General features: G+C 41.7%; 1 protein-coding gene across 7 annotated transcripts in view; it reads right to left on the reverse strand.

Moving 5' to 3' along the window:
- The window catches only part of LOC111872690 (glutamate receptor ionotropic, NMDA 2B), a 567,290-nt gene that overhangs the window by 416,415 nt on the left and 132,345 nt on the right, over positions 1-18,530 (reverse strand). Inside the window, exon 1 of one of the 7 annotated variants that reach the window (XM_023866811.2) lies at positions 7,629-10,159. The exons of the other annotated variants lie outside the window; for them this stretch is intronic. Coding sequence (XP_023722579.1) covers positions 7,629-8,010 — 382 coding nt within the window. The 5' untranslated portion in view covers positions 8,011-10,159. Of the gene's footprint in view, positions 1-7,628; positions 10,160-18,530 lie in introns of those variants that run through there. 7 annotated transcript variants of the gene reach the window in all.

An 18,530-nucleotide genomic window follows, 5' to 3' on the forward strand; every position in this document is an offset into this window, starting at 1 on the left:
ATGATACTCAGTTTATGGGAGTCTAACTCGTATTGATTCACCCTGCAACAATCATGGGAGTGAATAAATCACATTCTATTCAAAAAGTAGAATTGACCTTTATGTCGCGTATGAAGACAGGAAATGTGCGAATGGTGTGTCACAAATTGTCTTATCTCCCTTGAATTCAAGCACACTTTTTCTTAATCATTTCCTGGTGTGACTGATAACAGATGAGATATCTGAGATGGTAGATTTCAGTGCTTCACTTCATGTACTGAGAGAGATAAATAGAATTTGAGTGTTTTTTATGTCTGTCTATTGGGTCGGAATTCTCCTGTCTTTGTGAATTATGGATGAAATACGTGTATATAAGACGTAACATATTCCACCTGCTTTATTTGTGAACTGATTGATTTTTAATAGGAATATCATTAAACTTACTCAGGCCTAAGGTGTCTTAACTCTGTAGCATATAAATTACTCTGTAAATTTGGCTGCATTATTTCTATGTGCGATATATCTTAAATATTTTAACTAAATTAGCAATTCAGAATGAAGGTCCTTCCAGTACCTGAACGCCCTCACGTGCACTTAGTGAGAGGTAAGGAGGAGGACAAGGAGGGTGAGAGGGGGTGAATATTGTGACACAGTGCTGAGCAAGGTTAGCTAAACACTTGTCGGAGCGTTACGCTGTCAACGAGAATAGACACCCGTTGCTGGACAACGGTTTAGTTACCACGGTATTATAGCGGCATTCGGTTCGACGCAGACATGAATAGTAGTAATTAACCCTTGAAGGCGGCATCTTATAAAAGACTTTGCATATGTCAGTATTTGAGTATTAGTAGTAAATATCTGGTCATGAGCCACAGATGAGCCTCGACACCAAGACTTACCGACCGACCGACCGACTGACTGACTGACTGACTGACTGANATCCAAGAAATCTAATCACAAAATCTAGGAAATATAATTATTCGTCACGCTAACCCCTTTTTTTTCCTGTGGTGCTACAGCCCCAGTGGGCCTAGGACTACCTCCATGAACTTCTGCGTTTACTTCCGTTTTTCTAGATCTTACACACTCGGTAGGACTCCTTGGGCGATTGATCAGCTCGTCGCAAGGCCTCTACACGCTAAACCCTTACAGTTGACAATATTAAATAGGGCATTAAGGAGGATATAGAAATTTTAAGAACAGGTGGACAAGAAGAAAGAGAAGGTTTAGTAGTAGTAGTAGTAGTAGTAACAGTAGCAGCAATAGTAGTAGTAATAGTTTTAGTTGTAGTAGCAGTTTTAGTAGTAGTAGTAGTAATCGTTTTAGTAGTAGTAATGTAGGAGAAGAATAGAAAGGATTATTTTTGAGAAAGCACATGGTGAAAAGAGAAGATGAAGAAGGAATACTAGAAGAAGGTTAAGCAGACATAGGAACGAGATTAGAAAATAGAAGTGGAAGTAGGAAGAAGGGGACATTAAAGAGGAGGAAGGAATAATAAGGTCAAGATTTAGAAGTAAGGAAAAAACAGAAACAGAAGAGGACAAGATTGAGAAATAGTGAAATAAAATTAAATGTCCCTCCATAAAATATCATATCTGATGACTTTGGCCTGAAAAGTTAAGTCTTCACGTACCTTTACATTATGCACTGTGTACACTAGAGTAACGGGGGCACACGGGGGCACGCGGTAGCGTAGTTGATTGGTTCAAGTCCCGATGAGGTCATTGGATTTTGTTTCAATTGCCCTAATCCTTCCGGCCGCACTATGGCCCGGGGGTTCACTCAGCCTCTAACAGAAATGAGTACCAGGGATTAATTACATAATGTTCCTGCGGAGTAAAGCGCGGCCGGCGCGTAAGGCCGACAACCTTACCGCCATCTTTGAGCCGATTTTCTAGATAATGTGGGACCCTCAACGTCTCACAACCCTATGGGCCTTCACGGCCTCATACAGGGATAGTTTTACTTTTTTTTATACACTAGATTTATACACATCAGTTGAAAATGAAACGTAAAATTTCATCGTATAAATTTCAATATTATGACTTTCTGCTTTCTCCATTTTCATTTTTGAGACCTACATATTATCGAATTTTAAATCGAGCCCGACGCTTGATGAAATCACAATTACAACATTCTGACGTGGATATGTAACATATAGTGTAGTACACCTCACATATTCACATCAGAATATTAAAGTAATAGTGGGCCGTTTGACCCTCTTATGTAAACTGTCAGTAACGAGCTAGGTGCTGTTCTGTTAACGGCTAATAAAGTCTTTAATCACGTTATATGTTTATGTTAATTTTCTCACACTTCCTGTTACCGTAACGGCTAACGCGGTTGCGGCCATATTGCCACATGTAGGGTGGTCGCGTGACGAAAATAACGGGTTCTAGTTCGGATTATTGGATTTATTGGCAATTCGGTTACAAGTTCTCTTAATCACAATTAAATACAGCTCTATCACCGATTTACACACTTTAAAGTTCACCGTTGCACACGCGCTAGAATTGTCCGTCTTCACTAGTCGTATCCTGGAAACGGAGCACTTCAAATCGATAAGAAATCAACTTGCTATTTCGTCTTCAATCACTCTGGAATCTCGGAACTAAAAATTCTTCTGGACTTACTCCTCCAGCTCACGACTGACTCGTAACTGCCCTAAATTTTACGAATTTTGTCATTCATACAACCGATGAACGGGCGCGCATCACAGGAAACACATGTCACGTGACCACCACCTACCGTTGAGTGACGTTACGTCGGACACGGAAAACACAGCCTCCTCTATTGTTATGTGTTGGACGGTGTTTACAAAGCTGTTGTCTAGCAAGCGTGTTGATCAGATCCGTTACAATATATTTACATGACTGTTTATGCTTTTCTGTATGCTTAGAACACGATGTGTGTGTTAAAGGCGTGAAACTAAGACTCGCCCTGTATATAGAAGGTATAATGGCTGATTTAACATAAGTACTCTCAGATTTACTATCCACTTGAGACGTGGTACAACTAACTCCGTTGCAAGACTTTTACTATAAGAATTAACGAAATAGAAACAAATCTTTTATCAACTTTACTTCGCCACTTAATACCTTGATAGTCTAAACGTAGTTCATTTGAAATATGAAGAGTTTTATCTTCTGGTACAAAACACCGTGTAGTCCTTTAAAAATCAATCGGCTTTTCGGAGGAATAATATTCTCCGTCTTCAGGTTCAAAGAATAAGCGAAGGAAGAAACCAGCAAGAACTAGGTAGCAAAGAGAGAAGTCCGTTTGTGGACAGCTCTGCTTTATATAGGAAATAATGAGTTATGTTTGTTATGTACTTCATGCTGGTTTCTTGCTTCGTTTATTCTTTGACCCTGAAGATGGAGGCGATATGTTCTATCGAAAAGTCGGTTGGTGTTAAACTTATTACACGGTGTTATATCCCATAAGATACAGAGCTTCATACAGACCGTTGTGAGGACCTCCAGATCGTGAGGATCTAACTCCGGTTAATTTGGATGTGACGCCGTGTAGCCTGATGTGTGATCACATATTTTCCGGTGAAACATACAAATAGAAAAGTAGAGATGGAATCTCTCCTCGCCTCTCTGCACTGTCTATTAGTGTCTCAGAGCAATTTATTTGCCATCTTTCTATTCTGGCAATAGATTCGTCACTTACAAAGGTCGATATTTTTCCTTAGCCCTGTTGGTTCCGTTGTGGTTTCTAGTCAGGCTCTCCCTCCCCGAATATTTTCCCCTCTTGTGTTCTACACTGAAGCTGAAAGGAAAATATTCCTTCGAAACATGGCGAAAATCTACCGGATTACACAGCATTACATCATCGAAGGGAGTAATATATTTTTAATTCTTTTATATTCTTGGTGTGGGGTGAAACTGAGCCCACTTGGTACGTCGGCCACTAATTCGCCTATTGTACCAGCCCCGGCTGACAGGAAATCGATGAGAAGCAGTCAGTGGAATGAGAATTGGCAGAGTAAACTGAAATACTTGGAGAAAACGTCTCAGTGCCACTTCGTCCACCACAAATCTAGAAAGACCTGATAGAGCTCGAACCCGGGGCGCCACGGTGGGAAGCCGGCGACTAACACCTGAGCTGTGGCACGGCCAGACAGTAATGTAAATGAAACACATTTAAATGTGCTGATTTAAATCGCGTTAATAAGGCCTAAACAAATTATATAACAGAGATATATACGTAATGGGGTAAGTTATGTGTCATTTGTTCCTGTCATCACAGCACGTGTAAAGGCTTTTGTTGTAACAGGGATACAAAATGCTGATAATCCGTGGGATTTGTAAGTGTCTGCGGGTCGGACAGTCACTCCTGTGAAGACGAGCGGCGAGTGGCGGCACGTGTCTAGTTTTTAACGTAAGAGATCTTCACGCGAATTGCAAATGTTCCTGACAAAATTTCGCAACAACACGCATGACTATTAGTTCGGATATTGTCTACTGCCTTAAGATTCTTAATGCAATGTTTCGGATGCTGGACGTGTTTCTCTGAACGCGTGTAAGGGACAGAAGTTCCATATGGAACTGTGTCGTTAGGANTGAGAATTGGCAGGGTAAACTGAAATACTTGGAGAAAACGCATCAGTGCCACTTCGTCCACCACAAATCTAGAAAGACCTGATAGAGCTCGAACCCAGGTCGCCACGGTGGGAAGCCGGCGACTAACACCTGAGCTGTGGCACGGCCAGACAGTAATGTAAATGAAACACATTTAAATGTGCTGATTTAAATCGCGTTAATAAGGCCTAAACAAATTATATAACAGAGATATATACGTAATGGGGTAAGTTATGTGTCATTTGTTCCTGTCATCACAGCACGTGTAAAGGCTTTTGTTGTAACAGGGATACAAAATGCTGATAATCCGTGGGATTTGTAAGTGTCTGCGGGTCGGACAGTCACTCCTGTGAAGACGAGCGGCGAGTGGCGGCACGTGTCTAGTTTTTAACGTAAGAGATCTTCACGCGAATTGCAAATGTTCCTGACAAAATTTCGCAACAATACGCATGACTATTAGTTCGGATATTGTCTACTGCCTTAAGATTCTTAATGCAATGTTTCGGATGCTGGACGTGTTTCTCTGAACGCGTGTAAGGGACAGAAGTTCCATATGGAACTGTGTCGTTAGGAACACCATTGACTCAGACTAGATATTTCTAACGGCCAGAGAGAGGTAAGGTTTCTATTCAGCTTGGGCCGTTAGAAACATCAGTGACTGAGACTAGCTCTCTCTAACTATATTAGGGAAGAAAAGTTTCTATTCAGCTGGGGCCGTTAGAAACACCAGTGACTGAGATTAGCTCTTTCTAACGGTACAAGGGAGGCCGATAGAAACACCAGTTACTGAGACTAGCGCTTTCTAACGGTACAAGGGAGGCCGATAGAAACACCAGTTACTGAGACTAGCTCTTTCTAACGGGACAAGGGAGGCCGATAGAGAGACCAGTCACTGAGACTAGCTCTAAAGGTATAAGGGAGGAATGTTTTCTATTCAGCTTGGGACGTTACAAACACCAGTGATTAGGACTAGCTTTTTCTGAAGGCGAAAGAGAGGTGGCGCCGTTAGAAAAAGGTGGTTCCGATTTGTGACCAAGCGAAAAGATGGACCGTTGAACGAGTTAAACACCATATCTGGACAATGATGAGATGGTCCATTAAAATGCTAGTCCAGATGGCTTGTCCAGTGACGAGTCAGCCTATTGGAAAGAGCCAGTACTCCCGATTACAGGTTGAGAGATGAGTTGACCCGTTAGAAAGAGCTACTCCAGATTACTGGTCCAATAAAATGTTGGCCCATTAGAAAGAGCTACTTCCGATTACTGGTCCAGTAAAAAGTTGGCCCGTTAGAAAGAGCTACTCCCGATTACTAGTCCAATAAAAAGTTGGCCCGTTAGAAAGAGCTACTCCCGATTACTAGTCAAATAAACAGTTGGCCCGTTAGAAAGAGCTACTTCCGATCACTGGTCCAGTAAAAAGTTGGCCCGTTAGAAAGAGCTACTCCAGATTACTGGTCCCATAAAATGTTGGCCCGTTAGAAAGAGCTACTTCCGATTACTAGTCCAATAAAATGTTGGCCCGTTAGGAAGAGCTACTCCAGATTACTGGTCCAATAATTGGAATTACCTATTTGTAACGGCTGTGAGCGGGAACATTTCCCCCTTTACACATGATGATGGAAAGAGATCCGGCTTTCGAAATGTCATGTGTGAGAAGGCCGAAGACAGTGTACAATGTCCATATTATGGTCGAGTTTCAGCATACCTTACCACAGCAATCCCTGGGGAATGCGGGGTTAAACATCCGAACGGTGCTGCGGATGGCGAGAAACTGTCGGTCAGGTAATTACGGCCTCTCATAGCATTCATCGAAATCTAAACAAAGAAAATTTTAATTTCCCTGGTAAATGTAAAATTATCCCTATATTTATTACGTAATTAAGCACCACGACATGAAAGAATGTGAAGGAGTGGAATTATACTTATAACATTCTTTAGGACTAAATTTAGGCTAGTGTTCAGCTTCACGCTCCTGCCGTTTCACCCCTGAGTAAGGAACCACGATACTAACTGAATATGAAGTTGGGTGGGTACCAGTGTCGAACTGGACAGTATGCAGAAGAAACAAATAGTTTGCCCTTCCCGGCAATCGAACCCCACTCTTCCAGATCGAAGCACAACAGCTGCATCAACTAAGATTTCCTTTACTACACAAAAAGATGTGCAATAAAATTTCTACAAATATATGTCATACTGCATATACAATATAATGTTAAAGGAGTTGGCATAGCTCAGTCCGTATAGCAGTGGGATTTGGACTGGACAGAAGAGAAAAAAATTCTTCTCTTGCTCATAGCGCCAAGACCGGCTCTGAGGTCCACCCAGCCTCATATTCAAGGGCACTCCCGGCCCTTCCGTGAGGACAAAGATGCCAGTGGGGATGGGGGGTGCGATTTTGACCACTCATATCCACCTAGCACCGAAGTCAAGAATCGTGGAAATATAACTCAACTTCCCCTTACGTCTTCATATTACCTTTATCTTTACTAGTAACAGCGGCACAGTAGGTTGCACCTCGGTAATCTGTAAGGTAGAGAACTGTTTGTGTACTCCATTACAGTCCAGCGATCCAACGAATATGGTTCTCTTCGTGCGGTAATCATGTGTACATGTTACAGTAGAAGTGAATAATCACATTATTATGAATAACAGCAGGCTGATTAAACGAAAGAAACAACTGGGAATAAGAATTAATATCTGTGATATAATTCATAATTGCCTATTAATAACTACTGTCATGATTCATGGTAAAGATAAAGTTGTCCCTGTGTTTAACTAATTTAAGCACTACGCCATGAAGACGTATGGGGGAGTGAATGTATAGATCCACATTTTTCTTCGGCTCGGTACTAGTTGGAGGTGAGTAGTCAGTTTCAAGTCCTGGCCGCTTTACATATACAAATTTAAAAATTGAGGTCACACGAAACTAAATATAATGGTTGATAAACATGATCATAAATGGAAGCAGCATGTATCTTAAATCCGTGTTTGATAAAACCGCGGTTCTCGAGGGATTCCTGCACTTATCTTCAGTATCCTTAAAAAGACTGCATTGTGTACTCACCGGTAGGGCTAGGGGTCAGAGTCATCATAACACTGTGCACTTCGGATGGTGAGAACCTGTACTTCTTCAAGAAATCAAGTTTAGGGCCACGTGACTTTGTCAGTTTCTCCACTGCTCCTTTGATCGCTCTTATGTAATCCCGCACTCCGAAGTTCGTATGTGGCAATATAAGTCCTATAGTGACATTTCCTTCTTTGTGTTTCTGGTGGTGATGATGGCTACCGGAACTGCTACCTCTCCCTGCTGACGCTGCAGATGACAGGTTGGTAGCCGTTGATGCAGCAGAGGCGGTCACACCCAACCAAGAAGACCTGAGTGTTGTCACCATAGTAACCGTCAGTAGCATCACGAATACCGTGACGCAGCCCAATCCAGAAGTCATAGTCCCTACGTCGAATCTCTCTCTCCTCACGCGAAATAACTACGTTGATCGAACAAACCGATGCCTCTGTGCGCTCAGGGGCCGTGTTCTGTGCTTTCTGCAGACGTTTCAAACCCCTACTGAACTTGTTGACCTAATTCGCACCGCTGACATGACGAGAACAGGAGGGGGGCGGCACAGGAAGTGGGTATGATGGAAGACATGGAAGTTACCATGTTAAAGGAGGGAAATTTGTGACAGCAGCGGCGGAAACATGAGAGAAATGTGATGCTTCGTACAGGGAAAGGTGGCAATAAAGTTGTGGGGGTGACAGAGGCAAGGAGGGAGAGAGAGCTGATTAAGTGGGTTAAGATGTTCCGCAGCGGAAAGGGATGCAGAGTAGGAAGGGTGAGAAGTAAGGGAAAATGTTGGATCGATGAAGAGGAAAAGTTTTTTGGGGGGGTAGGAACTGTCTCTTGAAGGTAAATATAATGACAAGGGAATTTGCGTTCAGAAGGACGCTGTGAAGGGTGAGATGACGTGTTGCTTCTGCTTAAGAAAATGCTTCTCTAGGTCCCTGTCCTATATGTTTTGAAAGCGTGAACAGTCTGGCACTATGATGACAAAGAGGATTATACTGTCATAAAACATCTTGATCAAAAAAAAAAAGAAAAGCTAAAAGATTGATCTGCAGGTTTTGGCGCTGGCTCTCGGTGTTAACGCATATGCCAGAAGAAATTCTTCTTACATGTTCCAATCAATTCTTACATTTTTGCTTCTGTATGCAGAACTATATATTTATTAATCTTATGAGATCCTTGCTGCGAGTGAATTATCTGAACTGGCAGCCGATATCATCAAAACGGGTCAAATTTAAATTACAAAATTACGTATAAATTACAATTATTTCGAGGAAAAGCAACGACTATTTTAAGAACATGTAGGTAAAAGACATTACATTTAAACAGAGAGAAGTTTAGTCTCAATAAGAGACCAGACCACAGAAATTAGATAATTAACATATAAATAGGAATATGAAGGTAATCGTTAGTGCTACAGAAGTTATCTTTAGCAGTCTATTTCAACGTCGAAGGTCAACCGCTAAGGGCCAATGAAGGACTTCAATCTCCCGCAGTCAACCAAGCGAATGCACAAGAACAGTGACATTAGAAGAGGGACAGAGAAGACAAAGAGAGGAGGCACCTGGAGAAGAAGATAATGTTCTTCAGGCGATGAGAATGCCAGAGATTTAGAAGGTATGGTCAGCGGTCATGGTAGTGTGTCCAACCACATCGCCAAGCCATCAATAACCGTTGTGTCGTCCTGCAGGTGACACGAACCGCTCCGTTTCCTTATCACGGCTACCAAAATACCAAAAACCAACATTCTGCGACATCAACATCCTTACATAAAAGTGTTTTGCTCCCACACCAACCATCACTTATAGTCTTCACTTCTGCCACACGAAAATAATTCACGAATAACAATCATAGACACTGAACTATGAATCCAAAGTGACTTCTTTTTGTTCTCTTTATGTTCGTGAGTCGATCTATTAATTACATAACTTTACAGAATATTCAGAATGAACGCAATGGCACACAATGAAATACGTCACCATAATTCGGATGTCTTTTTTTTTTATCTCAAGCATAACAACAGTGTCATCTCTGTCAGTACGTGTTACCTCTATTTAGTACACAGTTGTGATGTGTACAGTAGTGCCCTCTGGTTGTAAGAACCGCACACTACGTTCCCGACGACTTTAACACAGACACATAAGCAGACGGGGAAATATTTTCTTCGCTCTTTGATGTTTTATGAAGAAAACTTGTAGCTGTCTGCCAGTTCACAGCTTTGCATGCAACGGCAGTATGGCCAATGTTAGAACTTTCAACGGATATATCTTACGATAAGTGCCCCACCCCTTATATTTCACTTCTTTTCTTTATTTCTGTATATGTACCGTTCACAGAACTGAACACTGAGAGATCGGAGGAGCGGTGTTAAACACATAACACTTATTGTCCACTCGTTTCAATACTTGAAAGGGTTGTCCAAGAAATACTTCCATGCCCGTGTATATCGGCGACTGTTGACATCAAGAAAGCGGACATACTCGACGCCCCCTATAACAGTGCAGCCAGCAGCAATCAACAGCTACCCTCGGAGAAACCGTACGGCACAAACCCCTAGCACCAGCTCCACCAAATAAGGGCTGAAGCGGGCGCAAGCGCTGTAACCATAGCGACAAACATTTCTCTCCCAGCCAGCCGGTCCTGGAAACTTTATCACATCTATGTGTCCCTCCCTACTGACCTCCAGAAACCGGAAAGAAAAAAATACGTGTCACACATTATAGGCCACAAAAGGAAGCCCCTTGTCAGTGAGTGGGAAAATTTAATTATTGTGACTTCAAGGTTTCGATAACGTGAACATGGTTTAAGCGAAAGTATTGCAAGTAATTGTATAAAAATTGTCTAGAATTTTTAGACTTGTCTCGAAAGAAAATTGCTAGGACTAGTAAATCTAGTTTCGTTACGTTCTTCCGCATATAACAGGGAACTACTTGACCGGCTTCGACCAAACTAGGAACTGCCAACCTGGCTAAAATTCGTCAAGGCACTCTAATATTGAATTAGTTTAGATAATTTAAATGTAAACACACTTAGGAGCTAAAATTTATGTAATTTAACCGATATGCATATCTTCTTAATCTTTTAGTAGGTTCCATGACAACAGAAGTCTTTCGAATTTTCCAAGTGCATTTGTGTAAATGTAAAACTTTTATTCACTAAGTTCTATTTTACTGGCCATTTTATTCAAGAGCCTATTCGCACGGTTTATATTGTATTTTAATCGCCTATTTCGCAAATTTTTAATTCCCTATAGTCCTTAATTTCAATATGGCAGCCATGCGAATTTGTGTGGTGGGCGCAATATTAGATCCACTTAATTAAGTCTACTAAAAATTTAAGTACTAACAGAATTTCGAAAACTGGGCAAATATTCTAAAGTTATTTCGTGCAGCCTAAATCAATAACATGGCACCAGGACAAAATTTATGTTTAGCTTTGGATATAATGAGGTTAAGACATGGAAAACTGGATTTAAGCAAGTGAATTATAAAGAAAGCCGTCTTCTGGGATGTGGCGCCGTGTACAAATTGTGTTAATCAACCTTTCGGAGGAACGTATCGCTTCCAACTTCAGGGTAGAAGACAAAAAGAAATCCGCAACCGAACCAGCTAGAGCAGATGCAACAGACTGTCATTAATTAACCTGATATTGAGATAATAATAATAATAATAATAATAAAAGAAGATAAAAAAGGAATGAAAGGAAAAAAATTGTGATAATGCAGTTACTGATCCTTTCACCTGAGAACGGAAAGTTATTCAGCACCCGAAACTATGTGTGTGTTGCAATACCGGACGATGGACCAAATTCAGAAACCCACCAATTCCAAGCCTCAGTTACTATCGCCAGAAACCTATTTCATCTAATGACAGAGAATTAACTAATCTTTCACCATCACTACCAAACACTCCACATCTCACCACACACGTTTTGTAATCTTACGTTGCATTAATGCACAGCCGCGCATTTTTCTGAATGATCCCAAAAGCAAGAAAGGGACGTAATTTTCGAAATAGATAATTCCAATTTCTAGCTACAGTGTTCCCAAGATAAAACATCCACTGATCTATTCTTATATATTAAATCAAGGTTTTCTGAATGTGTGCGCTAAAGAACACTGGAGTATATTTTCGGACAATAGAAGATGGCAATACCGCCAGATCTATGTCTCGCTGCTGGCTGGCGGTCCTATCCGTAACGTACTAACAGTTCTAATATATGCTCCAAAATAAGAACCGAATTGAACTTCTGCACTTCTATACATTGGGCTATTTTAAAGTATTTAGGTGAAAATATTAATGCATTTTAGAAAAGATTACAAACATGAGCAAACATCAATGTTGACAACAAAACAAAATTAATTCCTTGGTTCTTTTCTTCAAGTTTTTTCTTCAAATTTTTATCTTGTAACCTTTTCAAAAATACACCAATTTCTCATCATCCAAATCATTCTCAGTAGCCCTGTACATGAACAACGTAGTCACACAATAGAGAATTATTTGAAGGAAAATGGGCGCCATACATCTTTGTCAGAAATTCTTGTTATTACATTGGTATTACAGAACGGACGGTGGACACAACGTGCACTGGATTTATTTCATGCATTTGTAATATGTTCTGTGATGTGTTTGATATGTGAATCCAGTTGGAATTCTATGCGACATCTGGAGGCTGTGCTGGGAAACCAATATGGTCGTGAGATGCACTCCCAATGAAGTTTCTATATCCCATAACAAGACACAGTACAGCTCACACAGAAACAAGACAGCAAAGACAATATACAAAGTAAAGTTAACATTTCAACATGAACAGAAATCAATTAATCTTATTTTACGGACGGCACTCATATTTATGAGGTTTCTTGTACAGAAAATTTAACGTAGATATTAAGTACATTATAATTTGAGAATATAGGAACACGTATCGCTCTCAGAGAGAAAATATACAAGGTGTCCCAGGAGGAAAGATCAATATCCTGGGATTTCATAGTATCGGCCATTCTAAGCAAAGAAGTGTATATGTACACGTGTCCTATTCCGAACTGTTTCCGAGAGAGCTATTTCAATGTACAGTTCCAGAATTGTTGATAAGAATTACGCACTGTTTCTAATACCGGTATTTATTGTTCAAATGACAAAGTCGGTACTGTTTACCTAGTATAATACATTTTCGAAAATTCCACCGTCAGCACCAATACACTTTGCAACTCGTGTGAGGACACGGCATGTTGCTGCTCGGAGTGCATTTGACGTTCCTTTATGATGGCGATGGTATCCATTAGGTGATCGAGCAGTTCTTCTCATGTATCCGCTTTTGTTCTGTATATTTTACTCTTCAACCAACCAAGTAAACAAAAATTTAGCGGGGTGAGGTTCGGGGATCGTGGTGGCCAGTTAAACGGTACTGCCACGACCGATCCACTGTTTAGGGAAAGTGTCATTGAGAAGTTGCCTCACAGGTCGGGTATAATGAGAAGCGGCTTCGTCATGATGAAAGTACATAGGAATCCGAATAGCCGAAGGAACATCCTGTTCTGACAATCCATTTTGCAGAAAGTTGGGTAATTATGTCCTGTCATATGATCGTCTAAAATAACGGGACCCGTCAACATGTCATCGATCATACCGCACCACACGTTGATAGAGAAACGATTTTGGAAATTTGTTTCCACAGTCCCACGTGAATTGTCGCGAGGCAATCGATGCGAATTACAGGTGTTGCGGATACCGGTACAGATGGAAGTATCTTCTTCAGTCAATCGTATTAATGGAAACATTTGGTGCCAAATGCAATCTACTGTACAGTGACATAACTCCACCACGGAAACAGTTCGGAATAGGACAGATGCACATATACAATTTTATGCTTAGAATGACCGACACTATGGCTTCCCAGAATATTGATCTTTCTTCCTAGAACACTCTGTATACTTAAACAGCTTTAAATTGCTCCTCACTCCCTTCCTATTGATAATGAAAACGCACCAAATACAAAAACGACATTAGTGCTGTGGTATAAGGTGAAGTTGCACGCCATGAAGACGTACAGGGAGTGGAGGTACAGATCCACCATTCTTGACCTCGATACCAGATGCAAGTGAGCGGTCGGCTTTAAGACTCGACCTCTTTGCCCCAGGTGAAACAGAACCCAGTACCCATTGAATAATAGGCAAGGTGTGTCCTAGGGCGAGTATGGACGCTGTGGTGTAGAGAAACAACATTTGCTCCGGCCGGGGATCAAACCCCGCCTGTCCGGCTCATATCTTGATTTATCTGATAGTTTTGATAATGTATGAGAGTATTTTATGAACAGCCACAATAAAAACTCATATAGACATAATGATATGGCCTCATGTTAGGTAAATTTTTTTAATGCTAGTGGGGTGGGACTAAATCCCTTGTACTGCGGTCACTTCTAGCCTATTGTACCAGCCCCAGATGATGGGTGAGGGTGATTGTGGGGCAATTGGTGGAATGAAGATTTGGTTCGAATCTCGACCGAACACTGATAGTCCTAAGATTTCTCATGGTTGTCCTCAGTCCTATAAGCAAAATACGGGGAAGTGAATCGAATAGGCCACGATCGTTCCTTTCGAATTCATTATCCACTGATCGCCCAACTATTCAACTCTATAACGGCCTCAGGTTTTGAAAATGCGGTGAGATAAACCTCAAAAAGAAAAGAACCATATATCAGCTTGAGGAGTTCTGTCTTTTATTATCTAACACGGTGTGGTGCTCTGAAATTCAACTGACGTTTAGGAGGAACATGTCGCCTCCATCTTCAGTGTCGAAGAATAAGCCAGAGTAGCGAAATATAGTGAAGGAGGTGGCAAGCAGTGCCTATTGGAGAAGCGGGTAGACCTCATGGAGTTCGTCAATTATACCAGTGAAGCAAATGGTGATTTTTTTTCCTGTGGCGCTACAGCCCCAGTGGGCCTAGGCCTACTTCCATGAAACTCTCCATTTCATTTCGGTTTACTAGATCTTACACATGCGGTAGGACTCCCCGGGCGAGTGATCAGCTCGTCGCAAGGCCTCTACCTGTACACAAACACAGAAAAACGCACACAAACATCCATGCCCTGAGTGGGATTCGAACCTACGATCCCGGCTTCCGAGCGAGCGAAGACAGTGCATGCCTTAGACCGCTCGGCTACCGTGACCGGCAAGCAAATGGTGATACCCAATATAAACCGAATACCAAGAATTTCTACAAAAGTTTAGAATGACAAGCTTCATATTAATACGGGGTTCAGATGTAAAAGCTGAAACATTTAATACGAAAATTGTATTATTCAGAGTTCTGGCCTCTGGGATATGATACCGTGTGGAGCGTTGAAATTCAACCAAAATTTCGGAGCAGGCAGCAAGTAGAGCTTCATGTCGGTTTCTTACTTGGTTTATCTTCCGATCCTGAAGATGGCGACTTTTCCTCCGAAACGTCTTATGACTTTGAATGGACTACACGGTGTTATATCCCAGAAAACAGAATTCTTCACAATCACCGCTGTGGAAACCTCACATTGTGCAATGACATTATCCGAGACAAAACAAGGAACAAAGAGATTTGTAATCTAATTTTATCAATTTGCATCCTTTTGTGGTAGATTCACTATATTTTCGCTCTAAATTAAGAGTTGTTCCTAGCTGTCCATCAACCAAAAACATTTCGTGTTACCTGTTATAGAAAATAAATTTTATTTGTAAAGATGTTTTCTCCAGAAAATATTCAGCCTGACGAATGCTTTACTTTAGAAATTTTTCGGTATCCAAAATATTCTCTTTTGTTCTCTGGATCTACAGCCCCCTTGGGCCCTGGCCTCTGATTTTTCAGTTTCATGATCATTTTACAGGCGGTAGGACCCCTTGGACGGGTGATTAGCCCGTCGCAAGGCCTGTACCTAAACACAGGAACATACACATACTAAACATCCATTCCATGTGTGGGATTCGAAACCACGATCCCGGCTTCGGAGCAAGCGAGGACAGTATATGCCTTAAGGCGAGTTCACATTACTCGTGCTCGTGAGACTCGCTATGCTCGCGAGTAATGTGGACGATATGACAAGTCACGAGACAAGCAAATTTTTAATTTAAAAACTGTAGCCAATAAATTAAAATACTACTACAGCCTATACATACTACGAGTAAATATACGGAACCTCACGCGCCGAAGCCTGGCGAGCAACTGAAGTAGTGTGGACGAAGATTTACGAGCACAAGCCTGGCGAGCACGAGCACGAGTAATGCGGACGCACCTTTAGACGGCAAAACTGCAGTCTAGAGGCTGTTCTACTCTAGCAAAGGTTGACAGAGACATATGTTTAATTCTAGCGAATATTATGCCTGCTGGGTGTTATGCTGTAACGGATGCTGGATGCTTTGAACTAGCAAATGTTCCGTATGTCAAATATTCTATTGCAACATACATTAATTGGGGGGGGGNGGCCCTGGGGTTGACTCAGCCTCTAACAGAAATGAGTACCAGGAATTAATTAAATAATTTTCCTGGGGAGTAAAGCGCGGACGGCGCGTAAGGCTGACAACCTTACAGGCATCTTTGAGCCGATTATCTATATAATGTGGGAGCCTCGACGTCTCACAATCCTATGGGCCTTCACTGCCTGTTTCAGGGATAGCTTTACTTTACTTTTTATTTTTTACATATATTAATTATGGAGAATGTTCCATTCTAACAGATGGCCTTCTACCCTACCAAGGTAGATATTTACGAGTATTTATCAGCTGCTTAGTTTGCCGGATGAGAAGGGGTGGCATCACTTACCTGAAACAAGAGAAAGAAAACAGTTGTCAGTGATATGGAATATGAATATATGAAGGTTACAGACTGGGATGTGATGCTGTGTAGTTTCATAGATGGGTACAAACCTTCAAAGTAACCTGCCGCCTCCATCTTCAGGGTAGATGGAGTGAAGATGGAAGCAGAAGGTTGGTGTGCTTGTATGTATCTACCAACCTGCACGGCATCACATATCACAAGACTGTAATCTTGATAACTGATGATGGTTTGTAAAGAAGTAATATCAAATGATACAGTTAAGACCAAAGAAAGTATAATCAGTAATTTCAGAAAAGTCCCACAAATCATTTATTTTTTAGGTTAACAATTTGATTATTTTCTAATCTTCACTGAAATAAAAAAGTGCACACGGTAGCATAGTTTGTTGAGGCACTATGCCACAAGCTGGAAGGTCGCGGGTTCGATTCCCAATGAGGTAATTATATTTTTTAATTATCTTAATCCTTCCAGCACAACTATAGCCCCAGGGGGGTCGACTCAGCCTGTAACAGAAATGCGTACCAGGAATCTTCCTGGGGGTAAAGGGCGGCCGGCGCGTGAGGCTGACAACGTGACCGCCGTCTGTGACCCGACTGTCAAGAAAATGAGGGAGCCTCAATATCTCACAACTCTATGGCCTCCATGGCCTGTTGCAGGGATAGCTTTACTTTACGTTTACGTTACACAACAAGCCGCGAACACTGCATTAAAACTGGACTCAAAATATTGCGACATGTAGGCCCGTTTTTACGAAACGAATTGGCAAACACATTTCTTGGACATAAACCATCGCTCGGTGTTAAACAAACGTGTCCATAGGTAAGCAAATTGAAGTTGTAGACTATTGGAAACCAGAGCGTTGCTGCGGGCTCAGCAGGCGTGTCCATGGATATGAGCGATCAACAAACATCTCCTATGTAGGATACTGCTACACTATTTAAGCGGCCGTTCACATAAGACGTAATTTATAACCCGTGTGGAACCGAGGTCGAATAACTCCACCGTGACCCTGCGAGTCGTAGGAGGCGACCGAAAGGGAAGTCTCAAATCTGAGACAGTAAAATACGGTCAGGAGTGCCAAGGGACTCGGACCCGAGAAAGACTGCGCTGGCAAGACCACCAGATATACAAAAGACAGTACCGTCCTCTCGTCAGAGAGGGCGCCCACAAAAACAAGACCGTAACTGTCAAACAGTAATAAATATCTGGTCATGAGTCCCAGATGGGGCTCAACACCAAGAATTTTTATTGGTAGTGGGGTGGGACTAAGTCCCTTGTACTGTGGCCACTTCTGGCCTATTGTACCAGCCCCAGATGATAGGTGAGGGTGATTATGGAGCAATGGTGGAATGAAGATTGGCAGGGGAAACCGAAGTACTCGGAGAAAACCCGCCCCAGCGCCACTTTGTCCACCACAAATGTCACTTGACCAGACCCGGGATCGAACCCGGGCTGCCGCGGTGGGAAGCCAGCGACTAACCGATTGAGCTATGGCGCGGCCACACACCAAGACTCATTACCTGACTGACCGTCAGTCGCAATACGAGTTTTTACTCTGAGAAGTAAAATCGGGAGTCATTCGTAAGGTAACTCTGAACAATGTCTGTCACAGTAGAGGACAGAAGACAGGAGAAGAGTCGATGTTCAAATCAATTGTGGTTCAGGCTATAATAAATCAGATCAGAACAGAGCTGAAGAATTATTGTGAGTTATCATAAATTGATTATGATTAACAGTGATTATAAAAGAAGGCGGTAATAAATCCAGTCATCCAATGCAGAACCCGTTACTACTTGTCCCGGAGCCATAAGCATGTGACAGTATTCTTACCAGATCCAACACGTGTTAGCTTTATACTTACAAGTACGTACATAAAATTGCCATGCATTTACGTACACGGGATACACGTAACAGGAGCAACGGAAAGGTTTAGCTGGCGACTTAATTTCCCACACTTTATTTCTGACAGTCTAACTTGCGAATTAGCGACACAGAGAAACTGGTGAATTACATTCACATAAATTAAGATGCACATAATTAATTAGTCATAACCATGACCCGGATTTTGACATGTCATCTTTTTTTCCTGGTATTCTATGC

The sequence above is a fragment of the Cryptotermes secundus genome, unplaced genomic scaffold, assembly GCF_002891405.2.
Source record: "Cryptotermes secundus unplaced genomic scaffold, Csec_1.0 scaffold143, whole genome shotgun sequence".
NCBI lineage: Eukaryota > Metazoa > Arthropoda > Insecta > Blattodea > Kalotermitidae > Cryptotermes > Cryptotermes secundus.